The 18,522-nt window shown below is 43.7% G+C and overlaps 1 protein-coding gene across 14 annotated transcripts in view; it reads left to right on the top strand.

The window, feature by feature from the left end:
* The window catches only part of shank3a (SH3 and multiple ankyrin repeat domains 3a), a 1,072,328-nt gene that overhangs the window by 230,042 nt on the left and 823,764 nt on the right, over positions 1-18,522 (top strand). For 13 of the 14 annotated variants that reach the window (XM_072241114.1, XM_072241121.1, XM_072241124.1 and 10 more), the window contains one exon: positions 15,745-15,991. The exons of the other annotated variant lie outside the window; for it this stretch is intronic. In XM_072241114.1, coding sequence (XP_072097215.1) covers positions 15,752-15,991 — 240 coding nt within the window. In that variant the 5' untranslated portion in view covers positions 15,745-15,751. The remainder of the gene's footprint in view (positions 1-15,744; positions 15,992-18,522) is intronic. 14 annotated transcript variants of the gene reach the window in all.

The following is an 18,522-nucleotide window of genomic DNA, read 5'->3' as shown; positions in this document are numbered from 1 at the left end:
AAGATAGTGGATTGGGAAGCTTTTAAAAACTTGCAGAAGGAAACTAAGAAGGTCATCAGGAAGGAAAAGATTAATTATGAAAAGAAGCTGGTGACTAATATCAAAGAAGATACTATAAGCGTTTTTAAGTATGTAAAGGGTAAATGAGAGTTGAGGGTAAATACAGGGCCAACAGAAAATGATACTGGAGATATTGTAGTGAGAGATGCAGAGATGGCAGATGAACTGAATATGTATTTTGCATCAGTCTTCACAATGGACGACATCTGCAGTATACCAGACATTCAAGATTGTCAGGGAAGTGAAGTGTGTGCAGTGAAAATTACGACTGAGAAGGTGCTCAGGAAGCTTAATGGTCTGAGGCTGGATAAATCTCCTGGACCTGATGGAATGCACCCTCGGGTTCTGGAGGAAGTAGCTGGAGAGATTGCGGAGGCATTAACAATGATCTTTTATGAATCGATGGATTTTGGCATTGTACCGGATGAATGGAAAACTGCAAATGTTACTTCGCTATTTAAGAAGGGTAGTAGGCAACAGAAGGGAAACTATAGACCTGTTAGCCTGACATCAGTGGTTGGGAAGTTGTTGGAAACGATTGTTAGGGATGAGATTATGGAGTACCTGAAGGCACATGGCAAGATAGGCCTAAGCCAGCATGGTTTCCTTAAAGGAATATCATGCCTGACTAACCTACTGCAATTTTTTGAGGAAATTACAAGCAGGGTAGACAAAGGAGATGCAGTAGATGTGGTGTACTTGGATTTTCAGAAGGCCTTTTACAAGGTGCCGCACATGAGGCTGCTAAGCAAGGTAAGAGCCCATGGAATTACAGGGAAGTTACTAGCTTGGGTGGAGCATTATCTGATGGCAGAAAACAGAGAGAGGGAATAAAGGGATCCTATTCTGGCTGGCTGCCGGTTACCAGTCGAGTTCCACAGTGGTCTGTGTTGGGACTGCTGCTTTTTACGATGTATGTAAATGATTTGGATTATGGGATTAATGGATTTGTGGCTAAATTTACGGATGATACAAAGATAGGTGGAGGAGGAAGTGTTGAGGAAACAGAGAGCCTGCAGAGAGACTTAGATAGTTTAAGGGAATGGGCAAAGAAATGGGAAATGAAATACAATGTTGGAAAGTGTATGGTCATGTACTTTGGTGGAAGAAAAAAGTGGGCAGACTATTATTTAGATGGAGAGAGAATTCAAAATGCAGAGATGCAAAGGGACTTAGGAGTCCTTGTGCAAGATAAGCTAAAATATAACCTCCAGGTTGAGTCAGTTGTGAAAAAGGCACATGCAATGTTGGCATTCATTTCTAGAGGTGTATAATATAAGAGCAGAGATGTGATGTTGAGGCTCTCTAAGGCACCCGTGAGACCACACTTGGAGTAATGTGTGCAGTTTTGGCTTCTTTATTTTAGAAAGGATATACTGACAATGGAGAGGGTTCAGAGAAGATTCGCGAGAATGATTCCAGGAATGAAAGGGTTACTGTATGAGGAACGTCTGGCAGCTCTTGGGCTGTATTCTCTGGAGTTCAGGAGAATGAGAGGGGATCTCATAGAAACAGTCTGAATGTTAAAAGGTCTGAACAGATTAGATATGCCAAAGTTATTTCCCGTGGTAGGAGAGGCTATGACATGAGGGCATGACGTCCATTTAGAACAGAGATGTGGAGAAATTACTTTAGTCAGGGGGTGGTAAATCTGTGGAATTTGTTGCCATGAGCAGCCGTGGAGGCCAAGTCATTGGGTGCATTTAAGGCAGAGATAGGTTGGTTCAAAGGGTATGGGGAGAAGGCAGGGGTGAGGGAATGACTGGAAGAATTGGATCAGCTCATGATTGAATGATGGAGCAGTCTTGTTGAGTTGAATGGCCTACTTCTGCTCCTATATCTTTTGATCTTATGGCCTTATTGTGTTTGATGCCCTGACCAATCAGGAAATGATCAACTTCCGATTAAATATACCCGCAGACATGACCTCCCCTGCAGTCGTGGCAGAGCATTCCACAGATTCATTACTCTCTGTTCTAAGAGGTCCCCCCTCAATTTTGAGGCTGTGCCCTCTAGTTCTGGATAGCCCACAGCATAGGAAACATCCTCTCCATATCCACCCTGTCTAGTCCTTTCAACATTTGATGGGTTTCGTTGAGATCCCACTGTATTGTTCTAAATTCCAGTGAATACAGGTCCGAAGCTGTCAAATGCAACTCATATGTTAACCCTTTCATTCCCAGAATTATCTTCATGAACCTCTTCTGGATTTTCTCCAATGACAACACATCCTTTCTGAGATATGGGGCCCCAAACTGCTGACAATACTCCAAGTGCAGTCTGACTAGTGTCTTATAAAGCCTCAGCATTATCTCCTTGCTTTTATATTCCATTCCCCTTGAAATAAGTGCCAACATTGCATTTTCCTTCTTTACCAAAGACTCAACCTGTAAATTAACCTTCTCAGAGTTTTGCATGAGGACTCCTAAGTCCCTCTTCATCTTTGATGTTTGACCCTTCTCCCCATTTAGTTCGTAGTCCAAACTATTGTTCACTTTATCAAAATGCATTATAATACATTTCCCAACACTGTATTCCATCTACCCCTTTTGTGCCCTTTCTTCCAATTTGTCTAAGTCCAGCTGCAATCACATTGCTTCCTCAGCACTACCTACCCCTCCACCTATCTTTGTATCATCTGCAAACTTTGCCACAACGCCATCAATTCCATTTTCCAAATCATTGACAAACAATGTGAAAAGTAGCAGTCCCAATACTGACTCCTGAGGAACACCACTAGTCACTGGCAGCCAACTAGAAAAGGCCCCTTTTATTCCCACTCACTCCCTCTTGCCTGTCAACCATTCCTCTATACAAGCTAGTATCTTTTCCGTAATGCCATAGGATTTTATCTTGTTTAGCAGTCTCGAGTGTGGCAAATTATCAAATGCCTTCTGAAAATCCAAGTAAATGACATCCACTGCCTCTCCTTTGTCCTTCCTCAGTTTGTTACTTCCTCAAAGAACTCTACCAGATTTGTCAGGCAAGGTTTCCCTTTACAGAAGCCCTGCTGAAACTACTGCCATCCACGTACTTACCCAAACATCCCTTAAATGCTGACATCAAGCCCACATTCACCACTTCCTCTGGCAGCTCCTTCCACAGTCTCACACCCTCTGAGTGAAGAAATTCCCTCACTTGTTCTCCTTAAACATTTCACCTTTCACCCTTAACCCATGACCAGTTCTCAGTGGGAAAAGCCTGCTGTCATTCATCCATTCCAACCCCCTTATAATTTTGTACACCTTTATTAAATTACCCGTAATTCTCCTACGCTCTAGGGAACGAAGTCCGAACCTATTCAACCCTTCCCTATAAATCAGGTCCTCAAATCCTGGCAAAATCTTTGTAAATCTTCTCTGCACTCTTTCAATCTTATTTACATCTTTACTGCAGGTAGGTGACCAAAATCGCACACAGTACTCCAAAGCCTTAATAAAACTTCAATATAACATCCCGACTTCCGTACTCATTACTTTGATTTATGAAGGTCAATGTGCCAAAAGTGTTCTTTACAACTCTATCTGCCTGAGATGTCACTTTCAAAGAATTATGAATCTGTATTCCCAGATGCCTCTGTTCTAACACACTCTACAGTACCCTACCACTCACCATGTAAGACCCACCCTGGCTTGTCATCTCAAAGTACAACACCTCACACTTGTCTGCATTAAATTCCATCTGCCATTTTTCAGCCCATTGTCCTGCTGGTCTATATTCAAAGATTTGATTGTCTTCCTCACTGTCCACTACACTCTCAGTCTTGGTGTCATCCATACATATGGTGATCTAGTTTGCTATGTTATCATCCAAATCATTAATATAGATGACAAACAACAACAGACTCAGCACGGATCTCTGTGGCACTTTACTAGTCACAGGCATCCAGTCAGACAGGCAACATCGACTACTATATCTACAATATCTCTGTCTTTTGACCAGTTGGAAAGGCAACCATCTACTACCACTCTCTGGCATCTCATGCAAAGCTAATGTCAAATCCAGATAACTACTTCATCCTGATTGCCAATCTACAGAATCTTCTTGAACAATATTCCATGTGTTACCTTAACAAAAGCCTTGGTAAGATCCATGCAGACAACATTGTCTGCCTTGTCTCCATCAACTTTCCTGGTATCTTCCTCAAAAAACTCTATAGGATTGGTTAGACATAACCTACCATAAAAGGCTATGTTGACTATCCTTATCAGTCCCTGTCTATCCAAATACATATAATGGCATATAAGAAATAAGGTGGATGATCTTGTTGCACTATTACAGATCGTCAGGTATGATGTTTTGGTCGTCACTGAATCCTGGCTGAAGGATGGTTGTAGTTAGGAGGTGTATATCCAAGGTTACAAGTTGTATCGGAGGGATTGAAAGGTAGGCAGACGGGTGACATGGCTCTCCTGGTATAAACTGACATCAAATCAATAGAAAGATGTGACATAGGATCGGAAGATGTTGAATCCTTGTGGGTTGAGTTAAGAAACTGCAAGGGTAGAAGGACCCTGATGGCAGTTATATACAGGTCTCCCGACTGTAGCTGGAATGTGGACCACAGACTGCAACAGGAAGTAGGAAAGACATGTCAAAAGGGCAATGAATTGATAGTCATGGGGGATTTCAACATGCAGGTCAATTGGGAAACTCAGGTTGGAAATGGATCCCAAGAGAGTGAGTTTGCTGTATGCCTACAAGATGGTTTTATAGAGCAGTTTATTGTTGAGCCTACTCGGCGATCAGCTATACTGGATTGGGTGCTATGTAATGAACAGGTGGTTATTAAGGAGCTTAAGGTAAGAGAACTCTTAGGAGGCAGTGATCACAATATGATTGAGTTCAACTTGAAATTTGATAGGTAACAGTACTTCAGTGGAGTGAAGGAAATTACAGAGGTATGAGAGAGGAGTTGGCCAAAGTAAGTTGGAAGGAGGCGATGGCAGGGATGACAGCAGAGCAGCAAAGGTGTGGGTTTCTGGGAAAAATGAGGAAAGTGCTGGATAGATTTATTCCAAAAACAAAGAAATACTCAAATGGCAATATAGTACAAGCATGGCTGACAAGGGAAGTCAAAGTCAATGTAAAAGCAAAGGAACAAGCACAGAACAAAGCAAAAATTAGCAGGAAGATAGAGGATTTGAAAGCTTTTAAAACACAACAGAAGGCAATGTAGATAATCATTAGGAAGGAAAAGGTGAAATATGAAAGCAAGCTAACAAGCAATATCAAAGTGGATAGTAAAAGCTTTCTCAAATATGTAAAAAAATAAGAGAGATGAGAGTGGATATAGAACCGCAAGAAAATGAGATTGGAGAAGTAATAATGGGGCCCAAGGAGATGGCAGATGAACTAAAGCAGTATTTTGCTTCAGTCTTCACTGTGGAAGACAGTATGTCAGATATTGAAGGGTGTGAGGGAAGAGAAGTGAGTGCAGTTACTATTACAAGGGAGAAGTTTCTCAAAAAGCTGAAAGACTGTTAAGGGTACATAAGTCACCTGGACCAGATGAATTGAACCCTAGGATTCAGAAAGAGGTAGCAGTGGAGGTTGTGGAGGCATTAGTAATGATCTTTCAAGAATCATTGGACTCTGGCATGGTTCTGGAGAACTGGAAAATTGCAAATGTCACTCCACTTCTTAAGAAAGGAGGAAGGCAGTAGAAAGAAAATTATAGACCAGTTAGCCTGACCTCAGACGTTGGAAAGATGTTGGAGTCCATTGTTAAGGATGAGGTTATGCAGTACTTGGTGACACAGAACACGGTAAGACAACATAATTTCCTTAAGGAAAAGTCTTGCCTGATAAATCTATTGGAATTCTTTGAGGAAATTACAAGTAGGATAGATAGAGGGGATGCAGTGGATGTTGTATATTTGGATTTTCAGAAGGCCTTTGACAAAGTGCCACACATGAGACTGCATACCAAATTAAGAGCCCATTGTATTACAGGAAAGTTACTTGCACATTCAGACCATTGGCTGATTGGTAGGAGGCAGTGAGTGGGAATAAAATGATCTTTTTCTGGTTGGCTCCATGTGACTTATGGTGTTACGCTGGGGTCAGTGTTGGGACTGCTCCTTTTTATGCTGTATATCAATGATTTAGATGATGGAATAGATGGCTTTGTTGCCAGGTTTGCAGGTGATACGAAGTTGGGTGGAGGGGAAGGTAGTGTTATGGAAACGGGAAGGCTACAGAAAGACAGATTAGGAGAATGGGCAAGAGAGTGTCAAATGAAATGGTCATGCACTTTGGTAGAAGAAATAAATGTGCAGACTATTTTCTAAACTGGGAGAAAATGCAAAAATCTGAGATGCAAAGGGACTTGGGAGTCCTTGTGCAGAACACGCAAAACGTTAACCTGCAGGTAGAGTCAGAGGTGAGGAATGCAATGTTAGCATTCATTTCAAGAGATGAAGAAGAGAAAATCTACAGGTGCTGGAAATCCAAGGAACACACTTATAATGCTGGAAGGGATTCAGCAGGTCAGGCAGCATCTATGGAAAAAAGTACTGCCAATGTTTCAGGCTGAAACCCTTCATCAGGACTCAAGTAGTAAAGCTGAGAAGTAGATTTGAAAGGTGAGGGGAGGGTGAGAGAAATGCCAGGTGATAGGTGAAACTTGGAGGGGAAGGGATGAAGCAAAAGGATAGGAAGTTGATTGGTGAAAGAGACAGAAGCCCATGGAAGAACGTAGAAAGGTGTGAGTGGAGGGGGCGGAGCATCAGAGGGAGGTGATGGGCAGGCAAGGAGATAACATGAGAGAGGGACAAGGGGGTGGAAAATGGTGATGTGGGGGGAGGCATTACCGGAAGTATGAGAAATTGATGTTCATGCCATCAGATTAGAGGCTACCCAAATGGAATACAAGGTGTTGTTCCTCCAACCTAAGTGTGGCCTCATCACGGAAATGGGGGAGTATATGGATAGACCTATCAGAATGAGAATGGGAAGTGGAATTAAAATGGGTGGCCACTGGGAGATCCTGCTTTTTCTGGTAGACGGAGTGTAGATGCTCAGCGAAGTGGTCTCCCAATCTATGCCTGGTCTCACCGATATACAAGAGGCACACCCGCAGCACTGAATATAGTATATGATCCCAACAGACTCTGAGGTGAAGCGTCGCCTCACCTGGAAGGACTGTTTGGGCCCTGAATGGTAGTGAGGGAGGAGGAGTAAGGGCAGATGAAGCACTTGTTCCGCTTGCAAGGACAAGTGCCAGGAGGTAGATCAGTGGGGAGGGATGAATGGACAAGGAAGTCTCATAAGGAGCAATCCCTGCAGAAAGCAGAAAGTGGGGGTGGGGGGCGGGGGGCGGGGGAGTCGGGAAAGATGTGTTTGGTAGTGGCATCCAGTTGGAGGTGCCAGAAGTTTTGGAGAATTCTGTGCTGGACGCGGAGGCTGGTGGTTGGTGAGGACAAGAGGAACCTTATCCCTGGTAGCATGGTGGAACGATGGGGTAAGAGCAGACGTGCACGAAATTGAAGAAATGCGGTTGAGGGCACCATTGATGGTGGAGGAAGGGAAGCCCCTTTCTTTGAAAAAAGAAGGCATGATTTTCATTCCAGAATGAAAAACCTCATACTGAGAGCAGATGTGGTGGAGTCGGAGGAATTGAGCGAAGGTGATGGTGTTTTTACAAGTAGCAGGGTAGGATGAGGTATAGTCCAGGTAGCTGTGAGAGTCTGTTGACTTATAATAGACATCACTGAACAAACTGTCTCTTCATTTCAAGAGTTCCAAGAGCAGGGATGTGAGTTGAAGCTTTATAAGGTACTGGTGAGGCCTCACCTCGTGTATTGTGAAGAGTTTTGGGCTCCTTATCTAAGAAAAGATGTGCTGGTATTGGAGAGGGTCCAGAGGAGGTTAAAAAGATGATTTCAGGAACGAAAGGGTTATCATATGAGGAACATTTGATGGCTCTGGGTCTGGACTCACTGGAATTTAGAGGGATGAGGGGGGATCTTATTGCAACCTTTCGAATGTTGAAAGGCCTAGACCGGGTAGATGTGAAAATGTTTCCAATGATGGGGCTGTCTAGGATGATAAGATCCAGCCTCAGATAGAGGGGCATCCATTTAAAACAGAGATGGGAGAAATTTCTGTTGCCAGAGGGTGGAAAATGTGTGGGATTTATTACCATAGGCAACTGTGGAGGCCAGTTCTTTGGGGGGTGTTTAAGGCAGAATTTGATAGTTTCTTGATTGGACAGGACATCCAAGGTTATGGGGAGTGGGGCTGAGGAGGGGAAAAAAAGGAGCAGCCATGATTAAATGGCAGAGCAGACTCAATGGGCCAAATGGCCTAATTTTGCTCCTTTGTCTTATGGTCTTGTATAACCAGTTCCTTGGAACACCTTAACTACTTACCCAATACTGAGGTCAGGCTCATTGGCGTATAATTTCCTGATTTATTCTTAGAGCCTTACTTAAACAACAGAACAGCATTAGTTATTCTCCAATTCTCCAGCACATTACCCACGGACAAGGACATTTTAAATATCTCAGCTAGGTCCTCTGCAAATTCTGCACTAGTCTCCCACAGCAGCCGAGGGAACACATTGTCAGGCCCTGGGGATTTAACCAGCATAATTTACCTCAGGACAGCAAATGCCTCTTCCTTTCCACGACCTCACTGCTGTTTTGCCTCACTTCTATAGACTCTGTTCTGTCTCCTGAGTAAATACAGATGCAAAAAATCCATTTAAGATCTCCCGTCTCTTTCAGCTCCATGCATATGTGACCACCCTGATCTTCCAGAGGACCTGTTTTGTCCCTTGCTATTCTTTTGATCTTTATATATCTGTAGAACCCCTTAGGGTTGTCTTTCACCATGTGTGCTAGAACAACCTCATGTCTTCTTTAAGCTCTCTTGATTTCCGTCTTGTGTTCTCTTGCATTCCTTATACTCCTCAAACACCTCATTTGTTACTTCCTGCCTGTATCTACTATACACCTTCTTTTTCTTAACTAGAGCCTCTCTTGAAAACTAAGGTTCTCTGAATCTGTTATCCTTGCCTTCTATTCTGACAGGAACATCCAAACTGTGTACTCACAAAGTTTCACCTTTGAAGATCTGTTACTTGCCAAGCACACGTTTGTGAAAAAATAACCTGTCCCAATCCACACTTGCCAGATTCTTTTTAATACCATCAAAATTGGTCTTCCTCCGATTTAGAAACTCAACTCGAGGACTAGACAAATCTTTCTTTATAATTATTTTGAAACTAATGGCATTATGATAAAAAATGCGGTGTTCCCCTACACAAACTTCTGTCACCTTCCCTGTCTCATTCCCTCATAGGAGATCTAGTATCACACTCTTTCTAGTTGGGACATCTATGAATTAATTAAGGAAACTTTCCTGCACAAATTTGACAAACTCTATTCCATCTGGCACTTTTACAGCATGGGAGACCCAGTCAATATGTGGAAAGTTAGTCACTTACTATCACACTGTTACGTTTCTTGAAACAATCTGTGAGCTCTTGACAAAGTTTGCTCCTGCCTTGTCTGAGTACTGCAGTGACATTTTCCCTAACTAGTAATGCCACCCTTCTCCCTTTAATCCCTCCCGATCTAAAACAATGGAACCCTGGAATTTTGAGCTGCCAGTCCCTGACCCTCCTGCAAACCAAGTCTCAGTAATGGCTAAAATGCCACAATTCCACATGTTGATCCACGTCCTCAGCTCACCTGCCTTTCCTACAATACTCCTTGCTTTGAAATTCGTCCTACCATGTTCAATATTTCAATTCCTGACTTTGTAGGCTGAATAACATCTTTCCCCACAACCACTACACTATCTGTTCTGTTGCTGTGATTCCCATCCTCCTGCAACTCCAGTTTAAACCCCCCTGTGCAGCACCAGCAAACCTTCCTGTAAGGATATTAGTGATTAGTCTCACTCCAGTTTAGGTGCAAACCTTCTCTTCCGTCCAGGTCTCACCTTCCCTGGAAGAGAGCCCAATGATCCACAAATCAAGTTTGTAAATCAGGCAGGAGCAAAGGATTTTTGGGAGTGCAAGGATGGAGGCTGTGGGACAGGTGGTAGGGAAGGAGTGTCAGAGGTGGGGAGCGGCATGGGTGCAGACACACCTAGCCCTGAGCCACCTGGCAAAGTCATTTGATTCCAATCAATTGGATAATTGATCAATAAAGAATGTCTCTCTGGTGCTCGCTGCTCCTTCCCCTTTTCCCAACCATGGTTCCCCTCTCCCCACCCCCTTCCCACTCTCAGTTCGCAAAAGAGACCCATATTGACATCAGGGGCATGAAATGTGTTTCTTTTGAGGCAGCAGCAGTGCAAAACGTAAAATTACTACAGTACTGTTTAAAAGTCTCAGGCACCCTAACTCTATATCTGTCCTCAAGACCTTTGCACAGTACAGTAGCTGCTGCTACCACTTCTCCTGGCAGCATATTCCAGGCATTTACCACTCTTTATACAAAAAAAACTTTTACATGTAAATCTCTTCTTTTAAGTTTCCCCGCCTCTTCTTAAAACAGTTTCCCCTTTAGTATTTGATATTTCCACACTGGGAAAAGGACTCTTTATTTTATATACTCTCATCAAGTCACTCAGCCTCCAGTGGTCCAGAGAAAATAATCAAAGTTTGTCCAATCGCTCCTTATAGCTCATACACCCCCCGCCCCCACCGCACCCCCCCCCATTATAGGCAGCATCTTGGTGAACCTATTTTGCACCCTTTCCAAAGCCTCCACATCTTACTGCAGTGTGGTGACGAGAAATGTTCATAATAGTCCAAGTGTAGCCAAAGCAATGTTTCTCTTCCTGACTACCAGGAATAGTCTGCTTGGCAACCGGGAATAGTCCGGTGACAGTGTGGAGAGACAGCGGACAGCCAGGAAAGACTGGCACTGGGGGTGTCAGGATTGGCAGTCCGGGCACCAGCTCAGAAGAGCACCCACCTCTTGAAGCTTCTAGTTTATATGGAGAAACATACCCTCTGGGTCCTCCAAGAGGGATGGAGAATGATGGACCCAATCGGACGGATACAGTTAATTATAGGGAACGACTACGACCAAGAGCTAGGATAAGAGGCTCTGAGTGTCCAGTGTGTTGGTGTGGGAGAGCATTTTCCAGCATTAAAGGTTTACGAGTCCACCAAGCAAATTTGAGGTGCTATTCCATCCCAGTGGATGAAGATGAGATTACTTCACCAAGCACAGATGATGTAGTCTTTCCAACCACTGATTCACAAGCCACAGTGATTCGCTCTGGAGAGAGTCATCATACTCCAGGTCAGACGAGAGATAACCCAGGCCAGGTTTCAGACCACAGTACCCAGGTAGATCCTTCGCACGATGGCGGTGGTGAGGAGGTAGAGAAGAAGAGGAAGATCAAGTGGCCAGCAATGGCAGATGAGAAGGCTTGGCGTGTGTTTGATGAGGATATCAGTATGATGTTGGAGAACACTCTCAGGGGAACATCAAAGAGAAAATTGTAAGTGATGGGCGATATGATTTATGATGTTGGAAAATACAGGTTTGGTTTGGTTGAGTTAAAGAAAGAAAAGCTCACACAGCAACCAAGCAGGTGCCAGAAGGAGATTAGTAGGTTGAGGAGAGAGCTTAGATCGTTGAGACAGAGGTGGAAGGTAGCAAGTGAGGGTGACAAGTCAGGGCTTGCTGATCTCCGAGAGCATTTTTGAATAAAGTTAGCATCACTCCATCGTGCAGAGTCACAATGTAAAAAGAGAAACAAGAGAGAGAAAGCAAAAAAGTCATTCTTTGAGAACCCTCACGATTTCACAAAGAAACTGAACAAAGTAAGAGCGGGCAGCTTAACATCTCTCAACAAGAACTTAAGGATCACCTGGCAAGCACTTACTCTAACAAACAGCGGGAGGCTCCTTTGCTTGGCATTTCAGGGCTTGTGAAGCCTACCAAGCCAGGAGTGAAGTTCGATCTGTCAGAACCCAAACTGGCAGAAGTCGAATGGTTCATCAGAAAGGCAAGGTCAGGATCAGTGCCAGGACCTAATGGAGTGCCGTATAAGGTGTTCAAGAAGTGTGAAGAGCTGAGGAAATACTTGTGGAGATTGTTAAAGATGTTAAAGGTGTTGTTCTTTTGTCATGGAGTGAGGCTGAAGGAGTATACATCCCGAAGGAAGAGAATTCTTCTACATTGAATCAGTTCTGACTAGTTTCACTCCTGAATGTAGAGGGGAAGATTATGTTTGGCATTCTGGCAGAAAGAATATCTTCATTTGTGATAGAGAATGGATTAGTAAATACATCTGTGCAGAAGGCAGGAATACCAGGCTTCCCAGGATGTCTTGAACATTCTAGTATGATATGGCATACCATCCAGGAGTCAAAAAGGTTGAGAAGAAATCTGGCTGTAGTTTGGCTTGATCTGGCGAATGCGTATGGTTCGGTTCCCCATGTCCTGATTGAGTTTGCGATGGAATTCCTATGGATTCCTGCTAAGGTGAGGAACTTTGTTATGCAGTACTACAATGATTTCCGGATGAGGTTTTCCACTCAGCAATTTACAACTAGGTGGCAGAGCTTGGATGTTGGAATCCCAATGGGATGTGCGATTTCACCCATCCTTTTTGTGTTAGCCCTGGAGGTCATTGTGAGGGCTGCAGAATCAGTGTGACCAGGTGTCACACTTGATGGCGGAGGGGAGTTACCACCAATACGAGCGTTTATGGATGATCTCACCCTTTTGGGTTCTAGCACGGAGGTAGTGGAAAATGTACTATCTAGACTCGAGGAGCTAATGGATTGGGGAAGGATGAAGTTCAAGACCAAGAAGTCAAGGAGCCTTGTTCTTAGGAGAGGAAATCTGGTTGACTTTCATTTCACCCTTTGTGGAGAGGAAATTCCATCCATTCAGGACCAACCAGTTAAGAGCCTCGGGCGATGGTACACAGAGGAGCTGAGAGATACCAAAAGGGTTCAAGATACAGGAGAACAGATCATCAGAGGTCTGATGTCTGTTGACAAGTGTGGCTTGCTTGGCAAGTTGAAGTTGTGGTGCTTGCAGTATGGACTGATGCCACGGATAATGTGGCCACTAACTGTCTATGAAGTGGCGATGTCCCATGTTGAGGCAATGGAACAGAAGGTCAACAAGTATGTGAAGAAGTGGCTTGGAGTACCAAGCAGCGTCACCAATGTTGCAATCCTCAGTAGCCAGCAAAGCTTACCATCCCAGTACGATCCCTTGTTGAGGAGGTCAAGGTAGCCAAGGTAAGATCATTCTTGATGCTTCGAGACTCAAAAGACCCTGTCATCAAGAACATCCAGCCAGATGTGAGATCAGGCAGAAAGTGGTCAGCCCGTGTAGCAGCTGATGAAGCAGAGTCTAGATTGAAGCACAAGGAGATGGTCGGGGCTATCCAGTTAGGCTGCCAGGGACTTGGATGGACAACCCACAAGTGGTGGTCATCTTCTACAAGTAAGGAGCGCCTTGAGCTTGTAAAACAAGAAATCTGAGAGGTAGAAGAGGAGAAGAGGTCAGCTAAAACAGCTGGCCTGGCCAAACAAGGGGCATGGACCTGGTGGGAAAGTGCTGAACAACGGCATCTATCTTGGAATGTTCTGTGGCAGATGGAACCGCTCCGCATTTCTTTTCTATGCAGAGCAGCTCACACCTGCCAACCTTAGCACCTGGTATGAAGATAAGACAGACATGTGTGCTGCTTGTGGCGAGAAGGGAACACGTCAACATATTTTGAGTGCATGCAGAGTCACTCTTTCCAGCGGCATGTACACTTGGAGACATAACAACGTTCTCAAAGTTGTTACAGAAGCAGTTGAGCAGGCAGTACTGCAGCACAACTTATCTCATTCCCCATGTTGCACAGAACATCGGTAGGTCAAATATGATGGCAGAATATAGTATTAATGGTAAGACTCTTGGCGGTGTGGAGGATCAGAGGGATCTTGGGGTCCGAGTCCATAGGATGCTCAAATCAGCTGCACGGGTTGACTCTATGGTTAAGAAGGCATATGGTGTATTGGCCTTCATCAATCTTGAGATTGAATTTAGGAGCCGAGAGGTAATGTTGCAGCTATATAGGACCCTGGTCAGACCCCACTTGGAGTACTGTGCTCAGTTCTGGTCACCTCACTACAGGAAGGATGTGGAAGCCATAGAAAGGGTGCAGAGGAGATTTACAAGGATGTTGCCTGGATTGGGGAGCATGTCTTATGAGAATAGGTTGAGTGAACTCGGCCTTTTCTCCTTGGAGCGACGGAGGATGAGAGGTGACCTGATAGAGGTGTATAAGATGATGAGAGGCATTGATCATGTGGATCATCAGAGGCTTTTTCCCAGGGCTGAAATGGTTGCCACAAGAAGACACACATTTAAGGTGCTGGGGAGTAGGTACAGAGGAGATGTCAGGGGTAAGTTTTTTACTCAGAGAGTGGTGAGTGCATGAAATGGGCTGCCGGTAATGGTGGTGGAGGTGGATACGATAGGATCTTTTAAGCTATTTTTCTAAGCTCCTGCACAGGTACATGGAGCTTAGAAAAATAGAGGGCTGTCGGTAAGCCTATTATTTTCTAAGGTAGGGACATGTTCAGCACAACTTTGTGGGCCAAAGGGCTTGTATTGTGCTGTAGGTTTTCTATGTTTCTATGTTTGAACTTCCCTCTTATATTCGACCTTCCTAACACCTCACACTTATCTGGTTAAACACTACTTGCCATTTCTCAGTCCACATTTGCAGCAGGTCGACATTCTGCTAACATTCTGCTAAATCCGTTGACAACATTCTGCTAAATCCGTTGACAACCTTGCTCACTAACCAGAAGACTGCCACGTTTGTGTCATTTGCAAACTTTCTAATCAGCTATATTTTTATTCAAGCCCACAGAGGTCCCAGCATAAATCGTTGCAGACCACTACTGGTCACAGATCTCCAATCACAATTCATAATTACAGAACTATTAATCTAATTTTTAAATGTGTTCATGCACTCAATTTTCTTTATCAATTTTAAACTTCTCCATCCTTCCAATTCTTAGATATCTCTTTTTTTTTCAATTCCTGTCCCTTGAGCATCTTGGATTCTAATCACCCAGCCACTGGTAGTTGTGCCTTACTTGTCTGCACTGAGCACTGGAATTTTCTCTCTATACTTCGGCTCCTGCTTGACATTTTTCTCCTTCAGGGTGCTTCAGAAATATACCTTTTGAATAAGCATTTTGTCACCAGCCTGATATGACTTCATGCAGCTTTTGAAGCTTGCCCAAGGCAAGCAAACCCCTCCCTATAACTATCTTATGGAGATATATATACATATATACACACACACACACATATAAATCTATTATGTGTGTGTCTGTGTGTGAGTAGACACACACCTGTATTGCCCCTATAATGTTAAGGTCGTCGCCCAAGGTTTTAACACAACTGCTATACACCTGCATAAACGCTACCAAACAGACCCCTGTTTAATACAGATTTCCTTTTCCCATCATTGCTAATGTGAAACCCCCTGTGTTCCTACGCTTTAGACACTTTATAAGGCAAGCTGCCGGGTACATTTATACCTAATTATGTGCTTGAAATTGTACCTGTGTGCGAGTAATATATACATGAATATATATTATATGCAGGCGAGGGTACGCATGTGTGTTTGTGCGGGGTTTTCCTAAGGGTTTGAGCTTTCTCTCTCTATGTCTCCCCCCAGTGATGTGATGTCGATGGTTAGTGCACGGAGCATGCCTCTCAGCCCCACATCCAGGAAACATGAGGAGGAGCGGCAGCGGAATACTTGCAACTGCAGCGAGGGTGAAGACGAGGAGAGTTTCAGCAGGGAGGAAACCATCTACCACACCATCAGGACAAGTACAGCAGCTAAAACCGGCCACCAAATGGACAATCCTGCGCCCAGCACTATAATCATTCGCATTGGAGTACCAGACTTGGAGCAGACGGTCAGTATGTGTGATTTCGATATACAATTTCTCCTGAAATGACAGATGCAGTTACCTTCGCCGAAGGGGTGGGTCTCACATTACACTTGCTACATAAAGTAGCGTTCGGGTTGCTGTGTGTTCATTCAAACTGGAAGCCGGAGTTTAACCCTTAGCCCACTGGATTGCCATATAGCATGTGTGTACGTATGTGCACTACACCTGTATTGGGCCCAGAGAACGGAAGGTTTATTAGAGTGTCCTGGTGCTGGGAGATATCAGTGTGCACAGGGAGAAGGGGGTTTGACGAAGAGGGTGTAATGCATCGCTTTGGAAGAGTCATGTTTATTTAACAGTTTACTGCAGTCAGTATTTCTGTGAGTTTCCTGTTGCTGGAAGCCGGACTGAGGTGGCTGGTTTTCTGTTCTTGCGAAACTACGTGTCTACCAGGACATGCGGACTGCTTCAGGCGTATAATTGCACGGTTTGCACGTGATGTCATTTCAGTGGGAGAATGCCACCTCTGATGTCAGCAAGGCCAATGTAATACTCCCATGGGATTGTGAGGACGTTTCATGTTAAAACCATGTATAAAAGCTGTGTTAAATTATATCGAGAGAGAATTCATGTTGCAGTGCATTATGTTTCAATCATTGTTTATAAATAACTTGAAACTGAAGAGTAGGGAACAAGAGTACAGTTCCCAAATATCACCCGTCAGTAATTCACTTACCTCCTTGCTCTTCATCGTCAATTAGTTCCAACAGGTGAGTGTTAGTGGGATTTATAATTATTTCACACACCACTGTTCCGAATCAGAGAAGCAAATGTTTAATAGTGGGGGATTGGATGTTGTTGGTAGGGGCTCTTTATGCAGTTATCAGAATGCAATGAGGTGTAGCTATTGTCTATACCTTCAGTGTCATTTTCACTTTGAAATCTGATGCTTTTGCTACCCTTCTGGATAGCTTCCCATCATCAGAATGCAAGCCTGAGTTGATAGAAACTTTGCTGTCCAATAACAAAACCATTATCAATTCCTGTTTTTCACTAGTGTGCTCACTGACCTACATTAACTCCCAGTCTGACAAAGCTCCAACTAAAAACAGGTCTTATTTTGTAGACATCAGCCTCCTTATTTTTCTAATCTTCACTGGCCCTACAACCCAGCACCACAACGAGCCCTTTACATCACAATCCTTCCAATTTTAGCCTATTTTCCCCATCATTGGCAGCTGTGGCATCAGCAGCTCCAACCCTCCTCCCCCACTCACCCCCTTTACCTCTTACCCACCTTTAAGATGCTCAAGACTTATCACTGAGTCCACCTGATGGCACGTGTTATGGCTCAATTTTCCTCCGCTTATGTTTCTGTGGAATGAGATGTTCCTCTCTGTTAAGACTATGTTGGTCAGGAGTTCCGAACCTGGGGTCTGGGAACCCCTTGCTTAATGGTATGGCCCATGGCATAAAAAAGGTCTGCAATGACTGAATGTTATGTTGCTGTGTGATATGAGGTAAACAATTGATAAAATTGCACTGCTCATTATTTTTTAAATTCTTTATTAACTTAGCATCTTTAGCACAACACACAAAATGCTGGAGGCATTCAGCAAGTCAGGTAGCATCTATGGAAAAAATGAACAGTTGACGTTTCATGCCAAGACCCTTCAGCAGACCTACCAAAGTCCTGCCGAAGGATCTCGGTCCGAAACATCCACTGTACTGTTTTCCATAGATACTGCCTGGCCCGCTGAGTTCCTCCAGCATTTTGTGTGTTTCTTTGATTTCCAGCATCTGAAGATTTTCTCTTGTTTTTATCTTTAGTACAATATAGGTTAATTACACAAGGTGTTCTGCTGGGGAGGGTCTTCAAATAGACTTCACCCTCTCTAGCCACAGATCTCCCATATTCATTGAATAGTGAGTGAAAACTTAAAAGAAAACTGTAGGTGAACGAAATCTGAAAAAAGCAATAAATCTAGGAAATACTTATGCTGCATCTGTGGGAAGAGAAATGAAAACCCTTCATCAGAACTCTATTCCAGAGTAGTCCCAGCATTCCTTGTTTTCCATCAAACAGTAAAAGGTTATACAAATCTCTCCACTAGGTTTCCCTGCTTCTTGCAACATGTGTGAGCTTTATGCTGCAGATGTAGACACAGATTCAGTTAGAAACAGCAATCCCCATCCCTTCTCACAGCTTAAATTGCAGTTGCTGTAAATCTTTGGATTGGAAATAATGGAAAAAGCAGATAACAGAATGTATGATCGTGATGTATCATGTTTCAGGGCCAGTGGGTACAATTTCTGTAGCTTCATGAATAACTTTGACTGTGCGTGGGTAATGTAAGTTAAATGAAGACTTATCTGATGGAAATTGCACACGATTTTGGGATGACTCGTGTCTGTTTTGTAACTTGTAGGTTCTGTGTATTAATATTAGGTGAACCAATTGTTAATACTCTTCACTGATTTTGTCACTTACCTTAACTGGCCTCCCGGCAAATTCTAATCATTACAGATTTTTACCTTCCACAAACTTGATTGTA

This window comes from Mobula birostris, chromosome 23, assembly GCF_030028105.1.
Source record: "Mobula birostris isolate sMobBir1 chromosome 23, sMobBir1.hap1, whole genome shotgun sequence".
Taxonomy (NCBI): Eukaryota; Metazoa; Chordata; class Chondrichthyes; order Myliobatiformes; family Myliobatidae; genus Mobula; species Mobula birostris.
This window is presented reverse-complemented; position numbering and strand designations above follow the sequence as displayed.